Below are 23,685 nucleotides of genomic sequence, written 5' to 3' on the forward strand. Positions count from 1 at the left end.
TCCTCTGTTAAAGGGGACATATCATGCTTGTTTCTCCTTTTCACTATGCCAGACTAGGATGCCTGTAAAGCATTTCTGCCCTCAGTACAAGTCATTTAGTTCCTTCATTGACCCACAATAGCGTTCTCAATATTCTCATTTTAGGCCATTCTGAAGATCTTGTTGAAACGCTCCGTTTCCAGAATGACCTCCAGTAACCTCGCAACATCACAGCCCTTTGTGCTCTGATTGGTCAGTTCTATCAGAGGGGCGGAGGGGGTAGAGCCAGGGGGCGGTTTTTGCAGCATGGCAGTATTTACATAATCGCCACATTGAATGGAGCAGACTGAGCGAGTTTGCTGTTTGGCAAAACTTCACCGTAAGGCATTGATAGCGCTAATAAAATGGCAGAGTGTAGGATACGTGCTTTTGTATTGGACCCCGAGTCAGACCAGGACAGTTCTGCAGCTCAGGAGGAAGAAAATCCACCTCGACACAGATCATCTCAGGACGCTTCAGTGCGGTGAGTCAAACCGGTACTGTAACATGTATAGTTTATACATTTATACTCAGATCTTGGTGGGTGTATCCCTCGGTGGTGGTTGTGTGACTAACTGACATCACAGAGGAGGAGCTGCTTTATCAGATTACTCCAATAAAAAGAGAGGATCCTCGTGTCGTCAGGAAGGTCAAAATCTTGCGGCCAACTGGAAATGACCTATTTTCAGAGGCATTAAATCTTGTTCTAGGATATCAGAAAAAATACAATATCTAATTTTTTGAAAATTCAGGGGGTGAAAGGTCTTGTTTTCAAATTTATTATATTATATGTAAGTATTAAATCAGGGATCAGCATGATATGTCCCCTTTAACTTTGTATTTGGCCAGTTATATTTTACGTATGTAGTGTTAGCTTCTGGAGTTGTTAAGTTATAACACAGCGATTCATGGTCAGGAAATGTGTTTAGAGCACTCTATATTTATCAAGTATCAATTTATGGTGTCTGTGTGTTTTGCAGTTTGACTCATATCCCATCTGATAGAATGGAGGAGGCAATGCTACACGACCTGTGCTGCAGCCACTCAGTGGGAGGAACAAATGTTTTTTTTAGCTGTCATGTTGTCCATCTTTTTGACAGTCTGTCTTCAATCCTGAAAAACCAGACTGTTTTTCTGCTGGTTTAAAAACAAACACAACAAAGAAGGGTTCTTTTCCTCTGGCAAAGTAAGAGATGAACATGAAGTCAGTCAAAAACCACCCTAACCAGGCTGCAGTAATCATCGGCTCTGGCACAATGAGCTCTGACAGCAGCCAGCTCGATAACAAGTTTTCATTTACACTGTAAAGATGAGATACAGAAGTGGCGGATAGAGATTTGCTACACAGTCCTCCGGGAAGCAGTAAACATTCATGGTCACACACACACACACACACACACACACACACCTGAAAATAATGATGTGACACCTTGTCGCTCAGAAGTCTTTCTCTGAAAAAGAGAATCATGTTGATGAAATGAATGTTTGAGCGTTGAAGCCTGTTCACGGTGTGCTTGTGCGTTAAACCGCTGTGTCTCACAATTACATTCAAGCTCGTTTTCGAGGGATTTACCGCGGCTGTCAGCAGTAAGATAGGTTTGTGTCCCGGTGTGCTTGATTGTGTCCAATCAATAAGCCTCAAGGCCAACCTTCTCTGAGTCATGGAGTTCTCGGAAGATGATGACAAGGTGCTCAGAATACACTCACACAGACACACACAGAAACACATACTTGTTATCTTTACTTGAAAACCAAAGCTGATTCTTCTGCTAGAAAGAGGATTTTATTTTGAGTACGCACAGAATCACTTGTCTGTCTGCATTTTATTTTACCGTCGGTTTTCATTTTTGTAGCCTCAGCAGTCTCTATCCGTGATAACAGAAGCTGGTTTCTGAAACGTGGGAAAATGGTAACATCACTGCAGTGTGATCTGACAGGTCAGGATAAATAAGCAGTTAGAGGGTCAGACATGCTGTAAACAGTCATCAGTTTAATAGCTAGTTGATGCCAAGCTCTTCATTTAGAGAAAATGACAACAATTAACCAAAAATGTGACAAATAATCACTAACAGGAACATAAAACTGGGCACCTGCACTGATGTTTGTGAACCAGACTGAAAATTTGTATGGCACTGCCTGGACAGTATGGTGTTTGTGGAGTTATGGCTTTCTTTTACTAAATCTATCATTTCTTAGCTTGAGTTTACTCAAAACATGTACACAGATTCTACTGTGTGTTAACAATAAAATGAAGTTAATTCTAAGTTTTCAATTCTCTTTTTTTGTTTTCCAATAAGCTTTAACCAAGTGTCTGTGAAAGACATGCTCATACATTTGTGGGCTTGGACTACTTCTGTATTCCCATATTGCAGTAACTAGCTTTACAAGCACATTTTAAGCATCTCTGGAAGGAATGGTGGTCTAAACAACCAAAAAAACAACTTTTTGTCTCAAATTCCATACATTTCTGAAAGGGATGGACTGATAATCTGCAGGGCCGATTATTGGCGCTGATATTTGATAATTTAAGGCACATCGGCATCTGCCTTTTTTAATCCAACTGCTGATAATAAACTAATTTAAAACTGGCCCAGCCTCTCTGTCTGCAGTCACTCTGTCTCCAGCATTGTCCCACCCACAGTACCATCTGATTGGAATACGTTTTCCTGGCTCTTAAAAATGATAAGAAATTATTTAAACTGCAAATTTTCAGAAGTTGCTTCTTGCTGTTTCCATGCATGGAGGTTTTCCCTGCCTAAACTATGGTAGCCCTAGGTGGCCAAAACACTCAAAATCAAAGTCATGTAAAAAAAAAAAAAAAAGATAATGCATCTGCATTATATGCCCATAAAAAGCAGAACAAACTCAATTCAGCCCAGTTTTATTGCAGGGAAGCACTATAAGGTGAACGCTGACTCACTGCACATTTTATTTTTATTTGAACTTAAAACAAAGATAAAATGATATTTTAGTTGTATTGAAATTTTGGAAAAATGTATTTACTGTAGGAAATTTTGGAAAGCTATTCATTCCTTAAAGACTTAATTAAACTCTACAAGACATTCTGCTGAGCCTTAGAGCTGTTTGATAAACTTATACTTAAATCCATTTAAACAAAGTCACGTGTTGGATATTGTATTATTTAGGACGCGGTCACACTGGCCAATCGTGCCGTGCCTAAGCACGCTTCAGCCGTAAAGCACGTTTGGAATGGCCACTGTGATCGCAACTGTGCCGTGCTCAAGCACGATTCCCTTCCGTGCTTCGGCACGCTTCGAAGAGGTGGGCTTCGGCACAGTTTACTTCATGCACGAGCACAAGCACGCGGACAGCGCGTGTGATCCATTACGTATGATCACCGCGAGCGCATCTCTCCACAATCATTTTAAACAAAGCGGGGTGTTAGAGGGCTGTGTCGGGCCAAAACGACTTATTATAAGTCCAAAAGTCTCTAAAGTTGTAGCAGTGCTCTCTGTGTCTCATTGTGCTGACTCTGATGAGATCGCACTTCATGTAAACAGATGCTTCACGATGACAAAGGCGGGCTGTGTGTCTGATACCTGCTAAAGTCGGGTTCATATTGGGGTAGTGTGACCGCTGGCCGTACTCTCCAGCTGGGGAACAGCGCTGCAGGGGGGCAATCGTGCTTAGGCACGGCACGTTTTGGATGGCCAGTGTGATCGCGCTCTTAAAGTTGATTTCAGTTACTGCAAATGAATATTTACTCTAAAGTTTGGTAATTGGCCTCCTTGTCTACTGATAATTATTATCTGTATCAGCCCTGAAAAAAACTTATCAGCTTATCTCTGATTTCTAAAGGTGTTTTTTGTTATTTCAGGGATAAGAATTGGTTGATAACAAAACCATTCAGTCTTTGAGACTGCACTGCAGTGTTTTACCTGAAAGAAACACTGCACTTGCCAGCTGCAAAAATGCATCAGCGTGTCAAATTAAGCTATTACTAAATGTACGTACACAAAAATCCTCACTTTACAGGATGAAAAAAGGAAGATGCATGCATGGTATGTGTCCAGTGACCAGTTCAGAAAAAGAAAGTCTTGGCCAAGACATCAGTTCTTTGAATTTTTGGTTGTCAAGCAAATTTTAGCTGTAACTCACTGGCTGAATCATCACATGTGCGTTTAGAAATGTTTTTTTCTCCATGTAGGGTTCCTATTTCCACAGGAAATGCACACAACTCTGCTGAATTAATCCAGACTTGTACAAAATTAACATTAAATGCAGACATTATGGGCTGTTATTGGAAGCATTGATTTGGATTGATGTTTTCACTCCAGGTGGGATTTCTTGTAGCTTGAGCTGTCTTGTAAATGAGTTTGTGTGCTGCAGGAGAAACACTCTCTGGAAAGAGTCTTTCTGCACTTAGCCCTGTATGTGTTGTGTTCCTTTAAGCTTAACATATCTCTTTGTCCCATTATTTACTACTCAGCACCACGATCTGAGACAAGTGAGACTGTCAGAGACAGAGACATTTATGTGTGAACTCACCTTTGAGACAATCCATACAATAGATTAGAGATAGACCGATATGGATTTTTTGGGGCCGATACAGAAACTGATTATTAGTAGGCAAAGAGGCCGATAACCGATATTTGAAGACAATATTAATTTGCTGTCAAAGTAAAAATATTGGTGTAAAAGATTTCCAACTCTAACACTTAACTGCAATCAAATGCCTTCAACCATATGTTTATTAAAAAGCAACCAGGCTTAGCAGCATGTTTTGTAAAGTTAAATGAAAACTTAAAAACCTAAATAGCTAAAGTTTTCAACAGTAAATGAAGTTTTCCAAAATTTCTATTTAACTGCAATAAAACTGGACAGAATTGAGTTTGTGCTGCCTTTTACAGGCATGTAATGCAGCTGAATTAATTTTCTGGTTGGTTTTACATGACTGATTTTAAATGACCATCTAGGGCTTCCATAGAGTAGACAGGGATATCGGCCGTTGGATTAAAAAAAAGGCTGATGCCGATATGCCCCATAATGCCAAATATTGGCCTAGATAATTGACCCGGCGGAGAATCAGTCTATTCCTACAATAGATTACAAGATATTCCACTTAAAACTACAAATGTTGTCTCCATGTTGGCACCAGATAAAAATTCAAAGGCTCACTGAAGTTTAACAGATCATCCTGAGGGAAGGATAGATATCTGTAATCAATTTAATCCGTTCAGTAGATGTTGAGATATTTCTGTCTAGACCTGAGCAGTGGACTGTCAGCTCAGCAGACTGACTTTTAAATCCCTTTAGCTACACCTTTATCACTCTGCTAAAAAAAATCTCAACAGTATGTCTAGTGAGTGGTGGCTTTAACGTTTCCTCTTAATGCCCCCTCGTCTTCAGCCAGAGCTGAGAAGGACCATAATCTGCGCATAGATGACTAACACTTTATTGTGTTGAATCAAACTGAAGAAATGGCTTTTACACATTCTTAGCATGAGTAGAGTAAAGCTTGCTTTCATGAGACATTTTGGTCTCACGTTGAAGAAAACAGAATTGAGATGCTAATTTCTTAAACCCACACATGGTTGTTGCAGCCTTAATCGTGTCGTGTCTGCAGGATTTGCTTACTACTAAGTACTTTTTATGTACAGATCTCAGTGTTACCTTTCTTTTTGGCTTATTAAATGCCTTTCATACCCAAACAATGAGGATTAAACAACAAGATGTTGAAGAGGAGGGTTGTAGAGAATAAGAAATACACGCAGCTGCTGGGAGATGTATCTGAGAAAGTATTTAACACACGTAACAAAGTCGCTCCAATCTTCAGTAAACATGCTCGTTTATATTCCAGCAGAGATATCCAGAGCAGAGGAGTCATGTTTGGGGGTAGTTGTGACAAACGTGACTTGAGTATGACACGAGCTTCAGAGTAAAAAAAAAAAGGTGCATCCACATCTCCAGCTATTGATGCAGAGGCTGCCATGGCAACGAGCCCTTGAATAAAGGCTATGTGGATTATTACAGGGTGACTCAGACGCAACGCCGGGCCAGACTTATTACATAAACTGTCTTTAAACTTCTACTTTTTCATCAAACACTCACATCTTTAGATTCTATTTTTGCACATACAGATTTTTGCTCCGCCCTGTAAACAGACGCACTTATGAACTCAACAGTTCTCTCCTGGGAATTAATCTGAGCCTGCCTTGATACATTATGAAATGGTATTAATAATGTAAACAGGCTCCTCAACCAGGAAGTAGGATGATCCTAGTTTTCTCGACAGGCTACACAGTGAATTATTGATGCTTCCTCCTCGGATTTTGGGGAAATCCATGGTGCATTTTCCACTTGATAACCGTGCAGCGATGGGTTTCATTAGACCCCCTGCAACCACACAGAAGTGGCTTTACCCAGAATCCCCTCTGTGTGGTTTAGACCAACTGTGATTTGGCTGTTTTTCCTCCATGGGGCTCCTGACAAGCTTATTTTAGAAAGCTACAGGGTTTCAGGTCAGTCAGGCTGTTTCTCTGTCAGATTCTGTGCACTGAGAAAGATAATGGAGAAGAGCAACCATGAAGTGTGTGTTCAGTGTTAGAGTGTTGGTATGCTCAGTACTGTGTGAAGAAGTCAGGGTGCACTGGGTTCATAGACTGGATCAGGTTCTGTTTGATGCATCTTAATGTTGGGACCAGTCAGAAACTGGGGGCATGAGTTTGGTTTCGAGTGCCTCTGAGTCCCTCAATTCTGGGCCTCTGCAGAGAAACAAATCCTTGAACAAATGCTCTTATCTCCCGCTTTCACTCTGTCCCTTCTGGTGCTGTCTCTGTCAGTCACAGTTTTACTTTCCTTCCCATCCTTTCCCCTCATAATACCAATGTAGGAGTAATTCAAACTGGTATATCGCCTTTCCAGTGACCATGTTCATGCTGTTGTCAGATGGTAGCTTAAAGATCATAGGCCCTGTTGAACTGGTGGGTTCAAAGATGTTTTTCCTACTGTACGAGTCATGTTCAGGGATTTAAATTTGTTCTGAAATCCTGAAAATAACAAAACTCAAGATGTTCAGTAACTCAAAGACTAAACCACAGGATTTGCCTTCTATAATTACGTCTCAGGGTGACGGGACTCAGCTTGTCTCAAAAATATTTAGGTTTCTTAAATTATGATAACCTGTCTTTTAAGCTTCACATTCAGCTGTGTCTGGGTTGTACTTCTGGAATATGTCCTGTTTTTCATTTGCTGGAGAAAAGAGACATTGCTGCTACTTTCCAACCCCTGATTGACTATGACGATGTTTTACACATGCATGCATCCTCACAGTGCCTTTACCCTCTGGACACTGTATATCATGGAGCACTGAGGTTTATTACAAGTCTTAAGGCTCTAACTTATCATTGTGACTTGTAGTCTCGAGTTGGTTTGCCTGCGTTGCCTATCCCAAGACAAAATCAATGGCATGTCCTCATTTATAAAACAACTCTTAGTTTTCTTTCCTCTTACTTGTGTGATTATTTAAGTTGAGAAATGTTGTGATTTACAGACTTCCCTCTTTTTTTCATTCACAAAACCTCTTCTCTGCTGTCTGTTCCTAAAGTCTTTAAACGGGAAAAAGAAATTGTAGATATGCTGGTCCTGGGGCGTGGGACCTGTCACAGGAGGAGTTGGGCCTGAGGAAGCATATCTCTTTAAATCTATTTAAAAGCAGACTAAAGATGTTGGAGGATAATGCATCAAGTTGTAAACGCTCTGATGGCAGATTTTTCTGATTTTACTCTGGGTATGATGATCTGCTTTTGTCATTATTTTGTGTTGTTTGTCTGTGACTGTGTTCTATGACTTGCTGCTGTCTTGGCCAGGACACTCTTGTAAAATAGATTTTTTATCTCAATGAGACTTTCTGGGTAAAATAAATGAAAATATAAGTTTAGAAATAATGTCTTGAGATGTAACACGGCATTTAGTTGATACTGGTGGACAAAAAAAGAAGATTCAATAACCAATACAGAATTTGATTGGGGGCCAAAGGTGGGTGAAGATGGGGGTCAGGATCTTGCTAGCTGATTTTGTACATGTCAGATATTGATCATAAAAGACAGATTGTGTATCACAGTGTTGTGGGACTTTCACTGCATGAGAGAAAGGTAAAAAATAATAATTATGGAAGCTTTAATCCCCTTCATTTCAGATCCAGCCACCAATATCTTGGCTTCCAGTGCCTGTTTATTCTGAGTGAATCTGGAGACTGTGTTTACTCTATTTGCAAAGCATGCACCAGCACAGCCTAATAAGTCCCACCAAATAATCCTTTCTGATCCAAACCATAATGAAGTGCACAGCTGTTTTGAGAGGCTGGTTTGCGCTCTTCGTTATAAAGTTCTTGTTGTATAAAATTGGGGAATATTCCTTTAAAGTACTTGCAGAGCTGATTTTTGCATGCCCACTGGTTTTTGTTGCTAAACACTGCTATAACACATCCATGCCCTCCTTTCAGTGTAAAAAGACTGGATCTGCTTTGTCTCTCCAGCTTTTATTGTGGGGGGTAGCCTCAGTCATCATTCTTGAAGTCATAGCAGGACGTTGCTGGTGGTGTGTATTTAAATAACTGAACTGAGGCTGTGTGCCCTGCTTTTCAGAAAGCCTCTTTAAAAACAGTACAACTTTTCCATTTACTCACCTGCTGTGACCTCATTAGCAGTTTAACTTTGATTTGAATTGAATTAAACTCAAGTGTGTCTTCCCCGAGAGCATGCCCTAATGTTTGTTGTGTCAGCAACAGCAAATTAAATTAGTCTGCTGCTGCTACCGTAAAAAAGAAATTCCTCTCATAGTACAAAAAGGAAAAATTCTTGTCCGCGTGTTAAAAGTTGAGTTGTGTTTTACTTCAGATCTGAACCTCTGGTATCTGCAGGAATTCAGGAAAAGCCTTTGGTTTTAAAGTCAGCTGTGAGACAAAGAGAATTTGTTCTTGCTGTGGGCTTAAGAGATATCAGGTGTAATGTAATGTGCTTTTATACCAGAGCTGGTGGCAGGGCCCTGTGCACTGCAGCTGTTAACCTTGTCCTGTGTAGTTCTAGGTAATAAGATAAAAGGCCACTCTGTAAATGTTTATCTTTACTGAAGCAGATGAACTGACTCATTTCCTCTTCACATTAATGTGATGTATCAAAGTATATTATTAGTTTGAGCTGTTTTTACTGCAAATACTAAGAATTCAGTGCACCACCTCAGTGACAGACCCAGGACTTCCTTGACTAATGTGTATCCTCTCTTGCTCTCCTGCCCACCCTTCCTTTCCCTTTCATCTCCCTCCTCCTGCAGGTTTGGATGAGCACCTTTCAGTGCCAGTGACAGAGGTGTGAGGCAGTGTCACCAACACCAGCCACACGCCCCCCTCAGCCATGCCACCACCGGCAGACATCGTCAAGGTGGCCATCGAGTGGCCGGGGGCCTTCCCCAAGCTCATGGAGATAGACCAGGTAAGAACTACAAACACAATGCACATTAAATCCATGAAAGTATGTAGAAAAAAGGGAGTGTGAAGTCTTTGTGTAAGTTTAACAGTTTGATTGTCTGAGCTGAGTGTTAAACTCCGGGTTTGGACACTGAAATGTGGAAGAGCTCAGTGGGGGAATATTTATGAGCAGGTCTCAGAACACCAGCCTTTGGCTTTAGAGTAGCTTTCTTTTTAAGTTTAGACAATATAATAGAGTAGTGACTGAAAATGTTTGGCTAATAATGAAACATCAATTAAAAAAAACCCTGTTTGCTTTTTATGGCTGGAAGATTGATGTTTAGCATGAAGTTTGGATTTTAAACTGCAGTATCTGAAGTAAGCAGTGCATTTCACATAAAGTGTGAACCTCAGTAGACAAGACATGCAGGTTTAAAGGTAGCTCCTTTATCCTCCTCAGATACTCTGCTCAATTTCTGATGTGCTCCTGGCAGAACTGGCTCAAGCTTCCATGGGGCCCCAGGCAAACTTTGGTTTGGGGCGCTCTATTTCTGCTAGCATTTTAATTGATGTTTGCTATCAACGGTTAGCAAAAACTTTGTTTGAATTTGAAAAAAATCTAAACGATATAGGGCCAACCTCAAAAATTAACTCAAAGTTAAGCTTAATTTTAGACAAATACAAAGAGGTTAGCATAAATAATAACCTATTTACTGGCCAGTTAAAAGATTTTTTTTTAAACTAGCAGCTAATGTCATTGAAAGGCTTCACAAATCACTCTGATAAACATTCTGTTACTAAGACATGCAAACATACCTTTGTCATGGCGTTTTTCCTCCTCTTCCACTGTCTTTTCTCTGCTCCTGAAGGATAAGTACTTTTGGTGACATTGTTTTGCCTTTAGCTACCTGCACTTTGGATACCCAGTGCACACTGCACAGCAGGAGGCACACATTACTGGTTGGGTAGAGCTTTGACATTTTGGAGACAGTAAGGATCACGAGGCCTCCATCAGCAGCAGCACTCTGTTGGCATGAAATTGTGTTATTGTACAGTAATATATCGTTGATCATATAGAAATTAATACTCATCCAGGCAAACAAATAAAAAGAAAAAATATATTTATTTTATTTTCATTTTGTTAATCGCTCTTGGGGGCCCCCTAGTGGCTGTGGGTGCTTAGTTTGCCTATGCTTTAATCACTCCTTAAAACAGAGTTTTTGAAGATCCTGTGAGGATGCTTTAACTTTGGATGAAATCGATTGAAATGATAAGTGATGCATCTAAATGACAAGCAAAAGAAGACAAGACCATCAGCATCAGTTTCAGAGGTGGCTAAAGAAACAGCTTTATTCAACTTTCTCTTCAGCAAACGTCAGCAATGATAGACAGGATGTGATTCTATGTAAGAAAACAGGTCTTTACATGTGGACAGGAAAAGATCAGCCAACATGACTGAGGTATGCTTTGCCCACAGGAGGAAGTGAAACCAATGCTTCATAAGTAGAATACTGAGTTTTCATTTGATAAAACTTTACTTACTGATCAGTTATAAAAACTGATCCTGGAAAAAAAGAGTGAGTGCAGACCTTGATGCTGGTTTTGGATGTGATAAAACACTCTCACTCTATCTTGGTGCATCATTACTGAGTCGACTGATTTAAATACTATAGTTCTCTTTTAAAGTCATCCAGATATCAGGCTTTTAAAATTTCCAGCAGTACAACAATGGTAATTTAAATAAAAACTAAAGCATTCAAAAGCTTTTTGCAGCAGATTCAAAGACAGACGTTAGCAATGATAGACAGGATGTGATTCTATGTAAGAAAACAGGTCTTTACATGTGGACAGGAAAAGATCAGCCAACATGACTGAGGTACGCTTTGCCCACAGGAGGAAGTGAAAGACAGAGCGTGCTTACCAACAAATAGCTTAAATATGGTCCAGAGATAAACCCCAGTATGCTGGTGATCATCAGGGTGTAACAAACAATGGTTAACACACCGACTAAATAATTAGCACAAGCAATGACTGGCTTGTGTGATTCGGGGATTACATGTTTACTGTTGTGTTGTTTGACCTCAGATACTGTGTGTTCAATGGCCTTTTTTTCCCTGTGTGTGTGTGTGTGACTCATGATGGTACGATCTATGAGTCAGTGTTGCAACAAAAGTCACAATTGCTCGTCTCAATAGAAAAACATTGAATGAAACGTCGAACTGTAGAGAACATGTGTTTGGAGGTTAACCATGAGGTCTGTAAAGCACTATGCTATGGATTTAAGGGCGTATATGTTGCACACACCGACTCCTTATCATCAGCCAGGCTCTTATAGTCCATCTTTTCTTCTGCCTTTACTTATTTAAGCCCTCCCCTCCTCCTTTTCTCCCTCTGCTCCTCTTTAATGCTTTTATCTCTGCCTGTCATCTCTCTCGTGTCTCCTATCTGTTGTCTCCTCCTGCTTGTCCATCTTTTCTTTCTTTCCTATTTGTCCGCCCCTCCTCATTCCTCTCCTCCCGTCCTCTAACATCACCCCTCCACACACCCACACACCTCCTCTCTATCCTCCCTCTGAATCTGCTGTGTACAATGGGCTTTGCAGCAGCATATGGCTGTCTGAGTCATGCGATGGGGAGTGGGCTTCTTCTATCTTGTGTTGTCTTGAGACTCAAAGAAAACTGTGTATTTCTTAGAGTGTATTTTGAGTTTTTTTGTGTTGTTGATTTATTTCTGCATAAGTGAAACTGTGTGTGGGTGTGTTTGTGTGGTAACATGCATACTTGTTACTATTCACACGTGTGTTTGTCTTTATTCTTTGACACCTCTGTGTTTCTGTGTGTGTGTGTGTTTCTTTTTTGTCTGGAGATTCATTTGCTTATTTTCTGGTTTCTGTGTGTGTTTGTGTGAGCTCCTCTGTGGAGTGGATTTAAAACAGTGTGTTTTGGTACATCTGCTTCTCTCCAAATATCTCCATGCCCCAAAGGCACAGAAGCCCTTCATTTGTGTAGGAACGCCAGGGAATAGGTACAAGTGCAGATAATTGCAATAAGTGTTTTATTGTTATTGTTTATAAGAAAAGAGGTGCAGAACACTAGTAACACAAAGAGGAGAGGCTGTGGGTAGAAAAAACATTTCGTAAATGAGCAAAACAGTCTATAGAGAAACACCTGGTCTGTTTGTATGATTTAAGAATGTTTCAATGTGCGATGTTTAAAGGGGCTGTGAGGACTTTTAATTGACTTATAGAAGCTCTCACTTCTACATACACGATCACAATCCACAATATGAGACAAGATAATCGGTGCCAAAATAGGTTGTTACTAAATGCTGTTTCCCAGATTCCCAATAGGGTCAAACAGGACTTAGAATAGAACTTTATTGTTATTGTAACAAGTACAACGAAATTGGAGTCACAGCAGCAATCAAGAAAACAAAAGTAAGAAAGTGCAAAAATGTCCATGAGAAAATAGATGACAGCTTGTCCATCATTGTCCAGTTCAGTCAGCCTCCACCTCCACAGGGTCCAGGACTGAGCTTCTTCAGTCATGCTCCATCTCTGTCTCCTGGATCCTGTCTGCTCACAGCAGGTGAAGCTCTTCCAATGTGGCGTTGATGTCTGATGTTAGCCCCGTTAGCCATGTCTGTGAGTAGCATGATGCTACTCTGCCCTCTGGTATTCCCTCTGTTGCTGGGTTAGCACAGCTAGCTCGTCCATCTTATTGGAGATAGATCTTACGTTCCCAATAATGATGGATGGAAGGACAGGTCGATGTCCTCACTTCTTAGCTCACACCTGAGAACCAGCACCTCGTCCTCACCTCCTTCTCCTCACCTTGTGGGAAGACATCAGGCCTTGCACCAATTAGCATTGACATGCTACAGGCTGCTAACAGCTGAGTTCACATGTAAACAATGTGGCCATGGTTACATGTAGGATCTCCAGGCAAACACAGGAGAAAAAGTAGCAAAAATATCACTGAAGCCACAAAAAGTTTGGTGTCCACTTCCAATAAATGAGCCATACAAAGTAATGATCCACTCCAAATACAAAGTTTACGAAAAAAAGACAAAAAAATTTCAAGAAACGGACAAAGAAGAGAGAGCTGCTGCAAAAGGCAGCCATAGCCAACAGGGCAGTGCCTAGCAAACTTACTTACTTACAGCACGTCAAAGTCCCCGTGACAACACCACACCGGCTAGCAAAGTTTCACAGTGAGAAGAGAGATCAATGTTTTCTCAGATTCTGTGTATTAATTCTGTAGTGATGGTAGACTGGAGCTGAAAAAAAGGACAGAAAAGCAGAGGAAAGCTCAATGGGAGAGTAATAGAGCACAAGCTAAAGGCTAAAAGGGCTAAACTGTTTGTTATAATGTTTATTCCAACCCACAGTCAGCAGTTATTCTGCAGTGCTCTGTTCAAACTTGAGTCTATCAATAAAATTAAGAGTGAGGTTACGTTAGCTCTGCTGTATAACTGTTATTAGGAACATTACCTCATCACTTTGTATCAGGTAAAATGTTGTTTTAAACAAAGAAAAGTTGTGTTAAAAACAAGATCTGATCTCCATTCATTTCACATTTCACATTTAATTCAAAACAAGCACTCCTCGATTAGATTCACATCATCACAAAGTGGGTGCAAATCCTCATGCGAAACTGAGTCTTAATCCTGGATAAGCACTAGCTTTTCCAGATCGTCCTCACGTTCCCTTTGAGTGGGATGCAATTAAAACTTTTAATTTGCTTTAAGAATGAAGTTTTGATTCCAAAACAAACACAAAGAGCTTTCTTTCTATCTGTTGTGACTGGATTTATTGTTTTCCCTGGGATGGTGTTCAGAGTAAGCTGGTAACACAGCACAGCCACTTACAGACCTTAAGTTTATATAAGGCTTGCTAGTTGGCAAACATTTGGGAGTTGGATACTATCCTCCAGTTCTTTCTTGATTTACTTTGACTGAAAACTGTAAGAGCTTGTCCATTTTGGTTATCTTAGCCTTAGAGGTACACATTGATGTGCACAATCCCTGATGCTAACACGCCTGGCGCATTGAAGTGATTTGTCAGAGCAACAAAGGGACACATCAGCTCCTTTTCTTTTTCCAGTCTCTAGATCAGCAGGAGGTGAGTTATGATTGGCATTTTTTGATCATCGAGATGCCTCTTCAGGATCCAAAGGATTTTTCTTGCTTGTGCTGTACGTCACTTTGGACAAAAGCATCTGCTAAATAGAATTTGTAGAAATTGTAGAAAATTGTTGAATGACATCACTGAGACTGGATCCATAAATACCACTGATGTGCTGTACCAGGTGTTGTACTCCTTAATGGATACAGTGGGATGGATAATAGAGGTGTGATAACTCCTGGATGATGATGGGGAAGAGAAAAGAAAGGTTTGAGTGGTAATGAGGAAAAGAGTGCAGATGGAGGAGGAGGAGAGAGAGGTGTTATAATGGGCGACTGGGGAAACATTGTGTTATTGGTTTTATAATAAAATCATCTTTATTGATGCTTCAAATGAATGTTGTTTATGAAGTTTACAGCTTAATTTGATGTTAAAAGCTAAATACGTCCAGAAGGAAAGGACAAGGAACTGTTATGATCACATGATCTAACAGCACAAAACACATATGAAATCAGTGTAGTGCAACAGAAAAAGTCTTTTGCACAGTTGTATTCTGAGCTTCTTACCTTTTATCTCAAGACAAGTGAAAGAAACACAGGAATAATGGGGTCCAACCAGGGAAGTCCCTTTCAAGCACCATGTCGCTTTAGTAGAAAGGGCTTAAACATCTGAACGAACCAGTGACCAAGAAGTTAGTCTTAAATTCAGGCACTTAATTTTTCTACAATTGTTCTTTTAAAACATTATACAAGTTTTGCTCCTCTAGTCGAGAAGAAACCGTTTCTATAATTTACAGCAGATTAATGTTTAACTTGATTAGTCACACAGTTTTAAGAGGGAAACGCTTTGATCATGCTTAAGAGAAGGAATGGCTCCGAGCAATGCAAAGCGCTTTACAGTCTTTTTTAATTATGGCTCACCTTTGCTATTTCTCAGATAGTTCAGCCTATTAATAGTTCTCCCATTAACCATTAAAAATCGTAGTAAAACTTAGAAAAGCTAAAGATTGGCTGTAGTAACCTAGATAATTTACTTCCTGGCGTGTTTTTAAAGGACATTACATTGTTTTTAAAGTCATTTCTTCCCTTTTTTGTTTGTTGATTTCATATACTTTATTTTTTAATGATGATATGTATTAAAACATCCTTTTATCATTTTGGATTCCACTCTTGTTGTAACGTCTGCTTTGTGGAGGATGTTTGTGTGTGTTATTATTTGTGTGTGTAACTGTAGTCTAGCCTCATACTGTATGTCCCAGAGAGCCTGAAGAAGTGTTTAGAGAGCACATACTCACTCAACACTGACTGGCATTGTGAACACACACACACACTCACACATACACACACTCTCTATTTGTCCTCATATGTGTGTGTTTTCTCCAGCTCTTTATTTTCCTCCCATCCCTCCCCCTCTCTCTGCTTTCCTCCACTCCCCCTGTGTTTGCTGTTGTTTTCCCTTCATCTTCTTCAATTTGCTAATTTCTTACTTTTTTATCCTCTCTTCTCTCTTTTGTTCACATAACAGCCGCCCCACTCCTTCTGTCGCCTCTCTGCCTTTCTCTCCCTGTCATATATGCCCACAATCCTGCCTCCATTATGTTCTCTGTGTAATTCCTCATCACTGGAGCTTGTGCTCTTTGAAGCTCCTCTCTGCTGCTTGTGTTAAAGACAATCTTATCATCCACAGGACTCTATACATTCTGAGTCTATAAAGAGGCTTACCGAGGTGAAGCATGTATATATAAGTCTGTGCACATCATTATTTCAAAACAAAACTACTGACGTTCAACATCAACTGCTGGTGAAGATGTTATCAAGGCCAGCAGATGGAGAAGCTCAAACATCGACTTTATTTATTTGTTCAACACAGAAGTACAAAGGAGTAATGAAGAGAATTAAAAAGGAAAAACTATGTATGATGGTGTAGCTAATGACATGCATAGAAAAAGACATATAAGAGGCACATTAAAGGTAAGAAATATGAAAAACACAACTTCTATCTGAAAATCTGAGCGATATGCAGCAAGGGAACTCATATTACATGAGGTGTCAGACACTGTACACTGAACCGAAGGTCTCATCAGTAGGCATGAATTTACAAGTGCATCCAGGAAATGTGGAAAACCACAAACTGAAGGACCAAAAATTAAAATAACTGAATTTGTACACTGACTTTTGCTCACCACAGAAAAGAAGGAAAAGAACATTCAAACACACACAGACACACACAGATATATACACACACGCACACATTTTGGGTATTGATCGCATTTCTCATGGTCCTACTTTAAGACCAGCATTTTACAAGCACTTTTTATAATAAAGCACAATAGCAGATGATGGATGATCCCACATGAGGAGTGGGACTGTGAAGTTCAGCCTCCTGTAGAGCTGTCATATTCTGGCATATGGAGTAATTGTCTCTTCTGTTGAAGGAGCTCAGGCCTGGATTGATTGCTAACTCTGATCTTGTCCTCCTCCACAGAAAAAGCCTCTCTCAGCCATCATTAAAGAAGTATGCGAGGGGTGAGTATACATTTGCTTTTAAATTTTTTAATTTGAGCACCAACAGACCCATTTCCATCCCATGTCATCATAAAAACACGTACACATTATGACTGCAGAAGTAACACTAAGCTCCATTCATTCAGACGCGTTCTTTAAACACTAAATTAAAGTCGTAAGCAGCATAAAAATGTCCGGTTGTTCTGCGGTCAGTTGTCTGAAACAATACTTAACCACAGAGTCCACTTCTATCCATTTCTGACAGTTACAGAGCAACTGGTGTTTTGGAGTTAATAGTGACCGTGCTAACTGTGGACTCTCAGCTGAACATATCTGTTAGTCACTTGAAAAAAAATATTGTACTCCACAGTTCTTCTGCAGTCAAAATGTGCACACATCCACCATTATTGATGAATAAATCACCCTTCTTTGGAGACCTGAAAATAAGTACATGATCTTATTAGCTTTATCTTGCCCTTTTAATACAAATAATGCACTGTTTTCTTTCTGTCACCTGATCTTATCACGTCAGGTGGTCTTTGGGGAACCATGAAAACTATGCTCTGCAGATCGCTGATGCCACAAATTTCTACATCACAGAAAAGGTTTGTTTATCAGCTTTTTGTCCCTGGTTGCTGTTTTCACCTTTAAAAGAAACAATGTTCTGATGCTCACTAATGCAAGCCCTTATTTTGGCAAATCACAGAATCGCAATGACATCAAGAATGGCTCCATCCTGCGCCTGACCACCTCTCCTGTGAGTTTTTGTTTTCTTACATAAAGATACACAAACAGTACATTTAAGATCTATGACCCTCTGATGCATCTTTCCTCCACCTTCCTGTTCTCTTGGTCCACCACAGTACCAGACAGCGGTCCAGCTACACGAACGGATCCAGTCATCCAGCATGGACGCCAAGCTAGAGGCTCTGAAGGACCTGGCCAACGCGTCCCGGGACATCACCTTCGCTCAAGAGTTCATCAACCTGGACGGGATTTCTCTGCTCACTCAGATGGTGGAAAGCGGCACAGAGTAAGTTTGTTTCACTCAGTTGTGTGGAGCTGATCTTTGTTTCTCTATGTGTGATTAACCGGCTCAAAGAGGAACAGTGCAGAGTTGAAAGATGAACAGTTTCCTTCAGTGCACTGATGGTATATTTGTGCGAGTTAAGTATAAGACAATGAAATGTAAAACTTTGAGCTAATGTACTTAGCTGAGATCAAGTGCTTCATCCTACAAATTTAAATAAATATTAAAGTTGCACTGTACCTTCTGATTGGTTAAGTTGAAGCAGCCAACAGATCTGCTCTGTTATTGTTTTTACTTGTTTTACATCAGGGGTTACAGCTCGACCTCTGTATGAGTTTTTATGATAATTACTGTAGTTCAGCCTACTTGAAAGTTTGTTGCCTCTGCTACACCAGCAGTATCAGTTCTAATCACAAAACTCATCATTATCAGTACCCAGAGTCACGCACCCTCACTGTTACCTGGGTAATGTAGTAAAAAGAGAACTGCTGCTCTGACACGCTGCAGTCTTCACGTCGTCTTTTCAGCAGAACGCTTTCATGAGGATCCTGCTTCCAGTTGAACCTGCAGCACAGCTACAAAAGCTGTCTGCATTTGATCTAGAGTGAGGGTGTTACTAACCCCCCCGAAAGCTTTAAAGGTGCCAGCCGAGTGTGTTACTGCTGAGGGAGAGAAGTGGCCTGAGAAGAACATGCCCAGCAGCTGCTGTTCGCCTTTGTTGACCATTTGACCAGAATAGTGATATGACGCAAAAAAACAGCACTGTTTCCAAATGTTCAGCAGAACCAAAATCTGTGTGTGTGTGTTTGTGTGTGTGGGTGCGTGTGTGTGTGTGTGTGTGTGTGTGTGTGTGTGTGTGTGTGTGTGTGTGTGTGTGTGTGTGTGTGTGTGAGAAGGAGAGGGCCCTGGAGAGCGTCTCAAGCTGAAGGTTAAAGCGAAGACCTTTATTCGCTGAGGTAGAATTTCTCAGCTGTGATGCCTGTGTGTGTGTGCATGTGTGTGTGCGTGTGTGTGTGTGTGTGTGTGTCTGCGTGCTATACTGATTGTAAGTACAAGGCTCCAGTCACTGTAAAAACCCAAAGGAAAAGTACAGTAGCAGTGCAAACGTGCGTGCAGACATTTGGTTTAAACTGGCAGGGAGGGTAATCTCTCGTCGTTTTGTGCCTCATGGAGCCTTCGTTATTCTTCCCCTTTCAACCTGAAAGAGAAGAGATAGATTGAAAGAAAAACAAGCTGAATCCCCCTCAAAAAATGTCATGAAAGTCTGCTGAAATAAGTCAGAATATGCTATAAAAACCGCAGCACTTTCACACTCCTCATTATTCTGCATATGCATAAAGGGTCACTCCGCGGTCGGCAATTTAATATCTCCTCCTCAGCAGAAACCACGTAATGATCTCCTGTTTCTGTCTGTGAGGCAGCAGCACCTCTGGTACTACACTCACTTTCTCTATTTGACAGGAAATCATTGAACCCTCTCCTCTTTTTTTTTTTTTTTTACATATACTGTTCAAACAGGCTAGTGTTGGACGCTGTTTGAAGGATCTAGTAGCAGAACTGATGCTGACTGCTCTGCTTCTGGCTCCTTCATTAAATATGTTTCTTTGTAAATTACCATCACATCATCTATTCAGTTCTGGAGAGTTTAAAGTGGTTTCTGTAAGCAAGAGCGAGAAGTAGCTGTATTTGCATCTCGAGAGAAAGAGCTTATGAAACACACACACACACACACACACACACACACACACACACACACACACACACACACACACACACACACACAGATAGGTATCAGCGTGGATCACTCACACAAGCACACATGCTCATTAGTGCGTCTGCCAACTGACTTGGTGAACTGTAATTATTCAAGAGGCTCAGCACTGGAGACTCTCGAGGGCAGAGTGGTGCGGTGATCTAATGCATCTGCCAGTGACGCTGTATTGTGTTCATGTGGAAATCAGATGGCAGGCTTCTGCTTCTGCTGCTGCTGCTGATGTTGTTGTTGTTTTCCACGTGAGCTCCAGCAGTGAGAAAGCAGACATCGCCCTCTACTGGTGGAAATATTAAAACATAAGATCAGCGATACATACAGTAGGTTTTCAGAATGTACTGTGCAACTTAAAGCAGCCTATAAGAAGAAGGTTTGACTTTACTCCACACCTGATGTGACAGAAACTCATGTTGACAGATTTTGTCTGATGCACTGGTGACATATTTATGAGCCAAGGTATGAGCGGAGGGGATCTCAAGTCCAGCAAATCAAGCCAACAGTAGACAGTTATTAAAGATTCACAGACTCTTGAGTTGTCACACGTCCTGTCCTCAACTCTTTTGTTAAAGAATGCTGAGAGAGCCTCATTTTGTCAAAAGTGCCATTAATCATAATTTTGCTTTTCCCTTTTGTTGTAAAATCAAAGAAATTCTGAAAGAACAAACTTGTTTTGTTCTCAAACTTCACAAATATTGATGATGAGAAATAATTTTGTGCCAGAGAGAATGTTTGGGAAAATTAATTTGATGTGTGTTTTGATTTTACAGTCACATCTTCAATCTGAGCATAGAGGAAACAGGCTTTAGAGATCATACCACAGTCAGTCAGCAGGGGAATGTTTGTAGAGACACCATGTTCATTTGTTGTTCAGTTTCTCGAGTCGTGCATTAAACACTCTTCTTTCTTCTAGGACATTTGAGTATTCACATAAGACCACATTAAATCAGAAAGGTTTTGTGGTTTGTTTTCATCTTTTGACGCCAAAGTTTCTCAAATCTTTGCAGGCGCTATCAGAAACTACAGAAGATTATGAAGCCCTGGTAAGCCCCTCACCCTTTCCCCCACCAGCTGGGTTGCCTCGTTGGCTCTGTGCTCTTCCTAACCTGCTGTTTTTGAGTCTGCATGATCAAGACTCTGGCTCCAATGCCTTATGGGAAATTAGTTTAACACAGCGAGTTGCAGCTTTGAATTCTTTGCATGTGGTTTTGGGTAATAGCTTCAAACAACTTGTAGCTTTTCAACACACTGAAAGAGAGCTGAGATTTAATACCAGATTATTATAAGATAACAAACAACACTGGTTTCTGACCTTGGTCACTGGTTTCCAGTGATTTATATAAACTTATTAGTTGAAGTCAGAGCTCTCCTTGAATTAAATCTTGGCTTTCTTGACACATTCTGTTTTTCTCTGGGTAAGGGGATACTTGACTCCTCCTACTTTTCCTGGGCTTCCATTTCAAAACATCATCCATACACCCGTTAAGGGCTGTCTTTCACTCTATCTACCTGAACTAATCTACTTTCTAATGTTATTGTTCTTCAAATCCATGTAGCAGTTCATGGGTAACACCTGTGAGTTATCTCAACACCTGGTTCCAACTTCAGATAGTTTTTCCATCCCCTGATCTGATTGCAAACGCCTCTTCTTTAAATAATTTTCTCTGCTCTGTAAACTTACTCTTTATGAACTGTGGAATCTGGAAATGTATCAGCAGATCGTAGCAAGGTTTAAACAGCAGAAGTCAAAATGTGAATTTTTTTAAAGATTTTGTGGTCAAAAGACAGTGATGGTGCAGACAGGTTGTAGTGGCAGTCTCAAGCAGTAGGGGTCAGTGTTGCAAAATCTATAACAATCCTAAAGCTGAAAGCTGTGACAGGAAATGTTTTCATATAAAAGTGATGTTCAGGTTAAAACACCTAATTTTCTGTTTTTCTGGTTCCTCATGAAGTAATTATAGCAGTATTACAACATGGATTGAGCAGCTGTTCCCTGCTTCAGCCTCCTGTGACTCCGCAGAGTGTTTTATTTCTCCTGATATTTGTGTAACTGCATGACTTCACTCTATGACATAGCTTTCTGAACCTGATTGAACTCTGCTCTGTGCTGCCCGGCTCCTGCTGGCCGTCTGACAGGCCCCCCCTGCTGCTTCTCGAAGGCCCGTCTGTGCGCTGCATCGCAAACCTCTTTCCCCATTCCTCCCTGTCCTTGTCTCTCTACTTCAGCAGCCAGGTTGCAGCATTAAACTTAATTTCTCCTGCTCTTTCTCCACCATCTCTTTCTGTCTGTCTCTGCTGACCGTTCATTCCTCGCTATGATCCAAGCCAAGCCAGAGCTTTGCAACTACGTATAGTGATCCAAGCCATCTGTTGAAGAGAAGTTTTCTATGGTCTGTGTTTTGTCTTGTAGTTTTGGAGACCTGCTGTCCTTCACTCTGACAGCATTTGTGGAGCTGATGGACCATGGCATTGTCTCCTGGGATACTTTCTCTGTGGCCTTTATCAAGAAGGTCAGTCAAGAAGCAGTTTTATTCAACAAAAAAAACTTTCTTTTGTGATGAAGTTACAAAATAAGCAAAGACTTTTTCTCAAAAGTCATATTTTGCAAAAAGAAGGTTTTTAATGACTATGACTGTATTTTCATTTATATTTGCTGTGCTTTGAGACACTCAATCAGAAGCTGTATGATATCTCAGTATAAAAACATTTGAAATGTGATGCCAAAAAGCTTCTCTGTTTCAGTTTTTTCTATGTTTTCATTGAGTGTGGATTACCATTTTCAACTGGAACCACAGACTGGGTTTAGGGTTCTGTTTTCAGTTGTACCTCTCCTTCCAAAAACTTCAGTTTCTCTGTCTTTTGTGACCTGTCTGCCTCTCCTGCTCTTTCCCTTCTGCAGATTGCAAGCTATGTGAACAAGACGGCCACAGACACGGCCGTGCTGCAGCGCTCTCTGGCCATCCTGGAGTCCATGGTGCTCAACAGTCAGGATCTTTACCACAAGGTGGCGCAAGAGATTACCATTGGACAGCTCATACCACATCTTCAGGGGTAAGCGGATCAGCAGACTGTATGAATTAACCCTAATTATGTTAATTTGAAATCATCAGTGCCTCTTCTAGCTCAGTATAAGTTTAACAGACTCACTGCAAATGGGAAGACGTTGATGCGGCTGATCATTTATTGGTTTGTTTTTCATTTTTACTCATTTCAGAACGGATCAAGACATCCAGACCTACACTATTGCAGTCATAAATGCTCTCTTCCTCAAAGCTCCAGAGGAGAAGAGACAGGTAAAGTATATACCTCTCTTTCATAAGTAGTGTAAATATTGTGCTGGGTATCATTTTCACGAGTGTCTACATGGTATATTTACATGTCTTCACAGCATTTTTAATGTAAGTGTGTACATGTTATGTACTTTTCTGTCCTTTCTTTCAAACACATCTCTGGCAAAGTCAAACCCATTAAAATGAATTCTGATTCAAACCCTCTGTCACTTCTGGAGCTATCTCCCCGATCCTTCTTACAAAGCAGCATATATATATTTGCTCATCCATGCTTCTGTATCTGCCCTCATTTTTCTCTCCCCCTTTCTCTCCCACACCTATGTCACGCTCCGTCCTGCAGCCAGTCACATGACGACTTGTATCAGCACCATAAGAGTCCAGAGATGTGCTGTGACATTAATAATGAATGATGCTAACCCACAGCTTTTCTGGGCTGCAGCATCCAAAGTTGAAGGCACACTATGCAGAAAGAAGCCACACAGCAGCAGCAGCAGCACTGCATACAGATCTAAGCACACTCAGATGT

At 40.7% G+C, this 23,685-nt stretch overlaps 1 protein-coding gene across 5 annotated transcripts in view; it reads left to right on the top strand.

Annotated features, from left to right (window-relative positions):
- Window positions 1-23,685, top strand: part of elmo1 (engulfment and cell motility 1 (ced-12 homolog, C. elegans)) — a 133,173-nt gene that overhangs the window by 38,861 nt on the left and 70,627 nt on the right. For 3 of the 5 annotated variants that reach the window (XM_074686423.1, XM_074686427.1, XM_074686424.1), the window contains exons 2-10: window positions 9,310-9,467; window positions 17,052-17,092; window positions 17,604-17,676; window positions 17,778-17,828; window positions 17,935-18,104; window positions 20,877-20,912; window positions 22,280-22,379; window positions 22,769-22,920; window positions 23,084-23,162. In XM_074686423.1, the coding sequence (XP_074542524.1) occupies window positions 9,390-9,467; window positions 17,052-17,092; window positions 17,604-17,676; window positions 17,778-17,828; window positions 17,935-18,104; window positions 20,877-20,912; window positions 22,280-22,379; window positions 22,769-22,920; window positions 23,084-23,162 (780 nt within the window). In that variant the 5' untranslated portion in view covers window positions 9,310-9,389. The remainder of the gene's footprint in view (window positions 1-9,309; window positions 9,468-17,051; window positions 17,093-17,603; window positions 17,677-17,777; window positions 17,829-17,934; window positions 18,105-20,876; window positions 20,913-22,279; window positions 22,380-22,768; window positions 22,921-23,083; window positions 23,163-23,685) is intronic. The other 2 variants (XM_074686426.1, XM_074686428.1) reach the window with 1 other exon arrangement.

The sequence above is a fragment of the Halichoeres trimaculatus genome, unplaced genomic scaffold (assembly GCF_033239565.1).
Source record: "Halichoeres trimaculatus isolate MK-OKI-2021-1 unplaced genomic scaffold, fHalTri1.1 fHalTri1_scaffold_14, whole genome shotgun sequence".
NCBI lineage: Eukaryota > Metazoa > Chordata > Actinopteri > Labriformes > Labridae > Halichoeres > Halichoeres trimaculatus.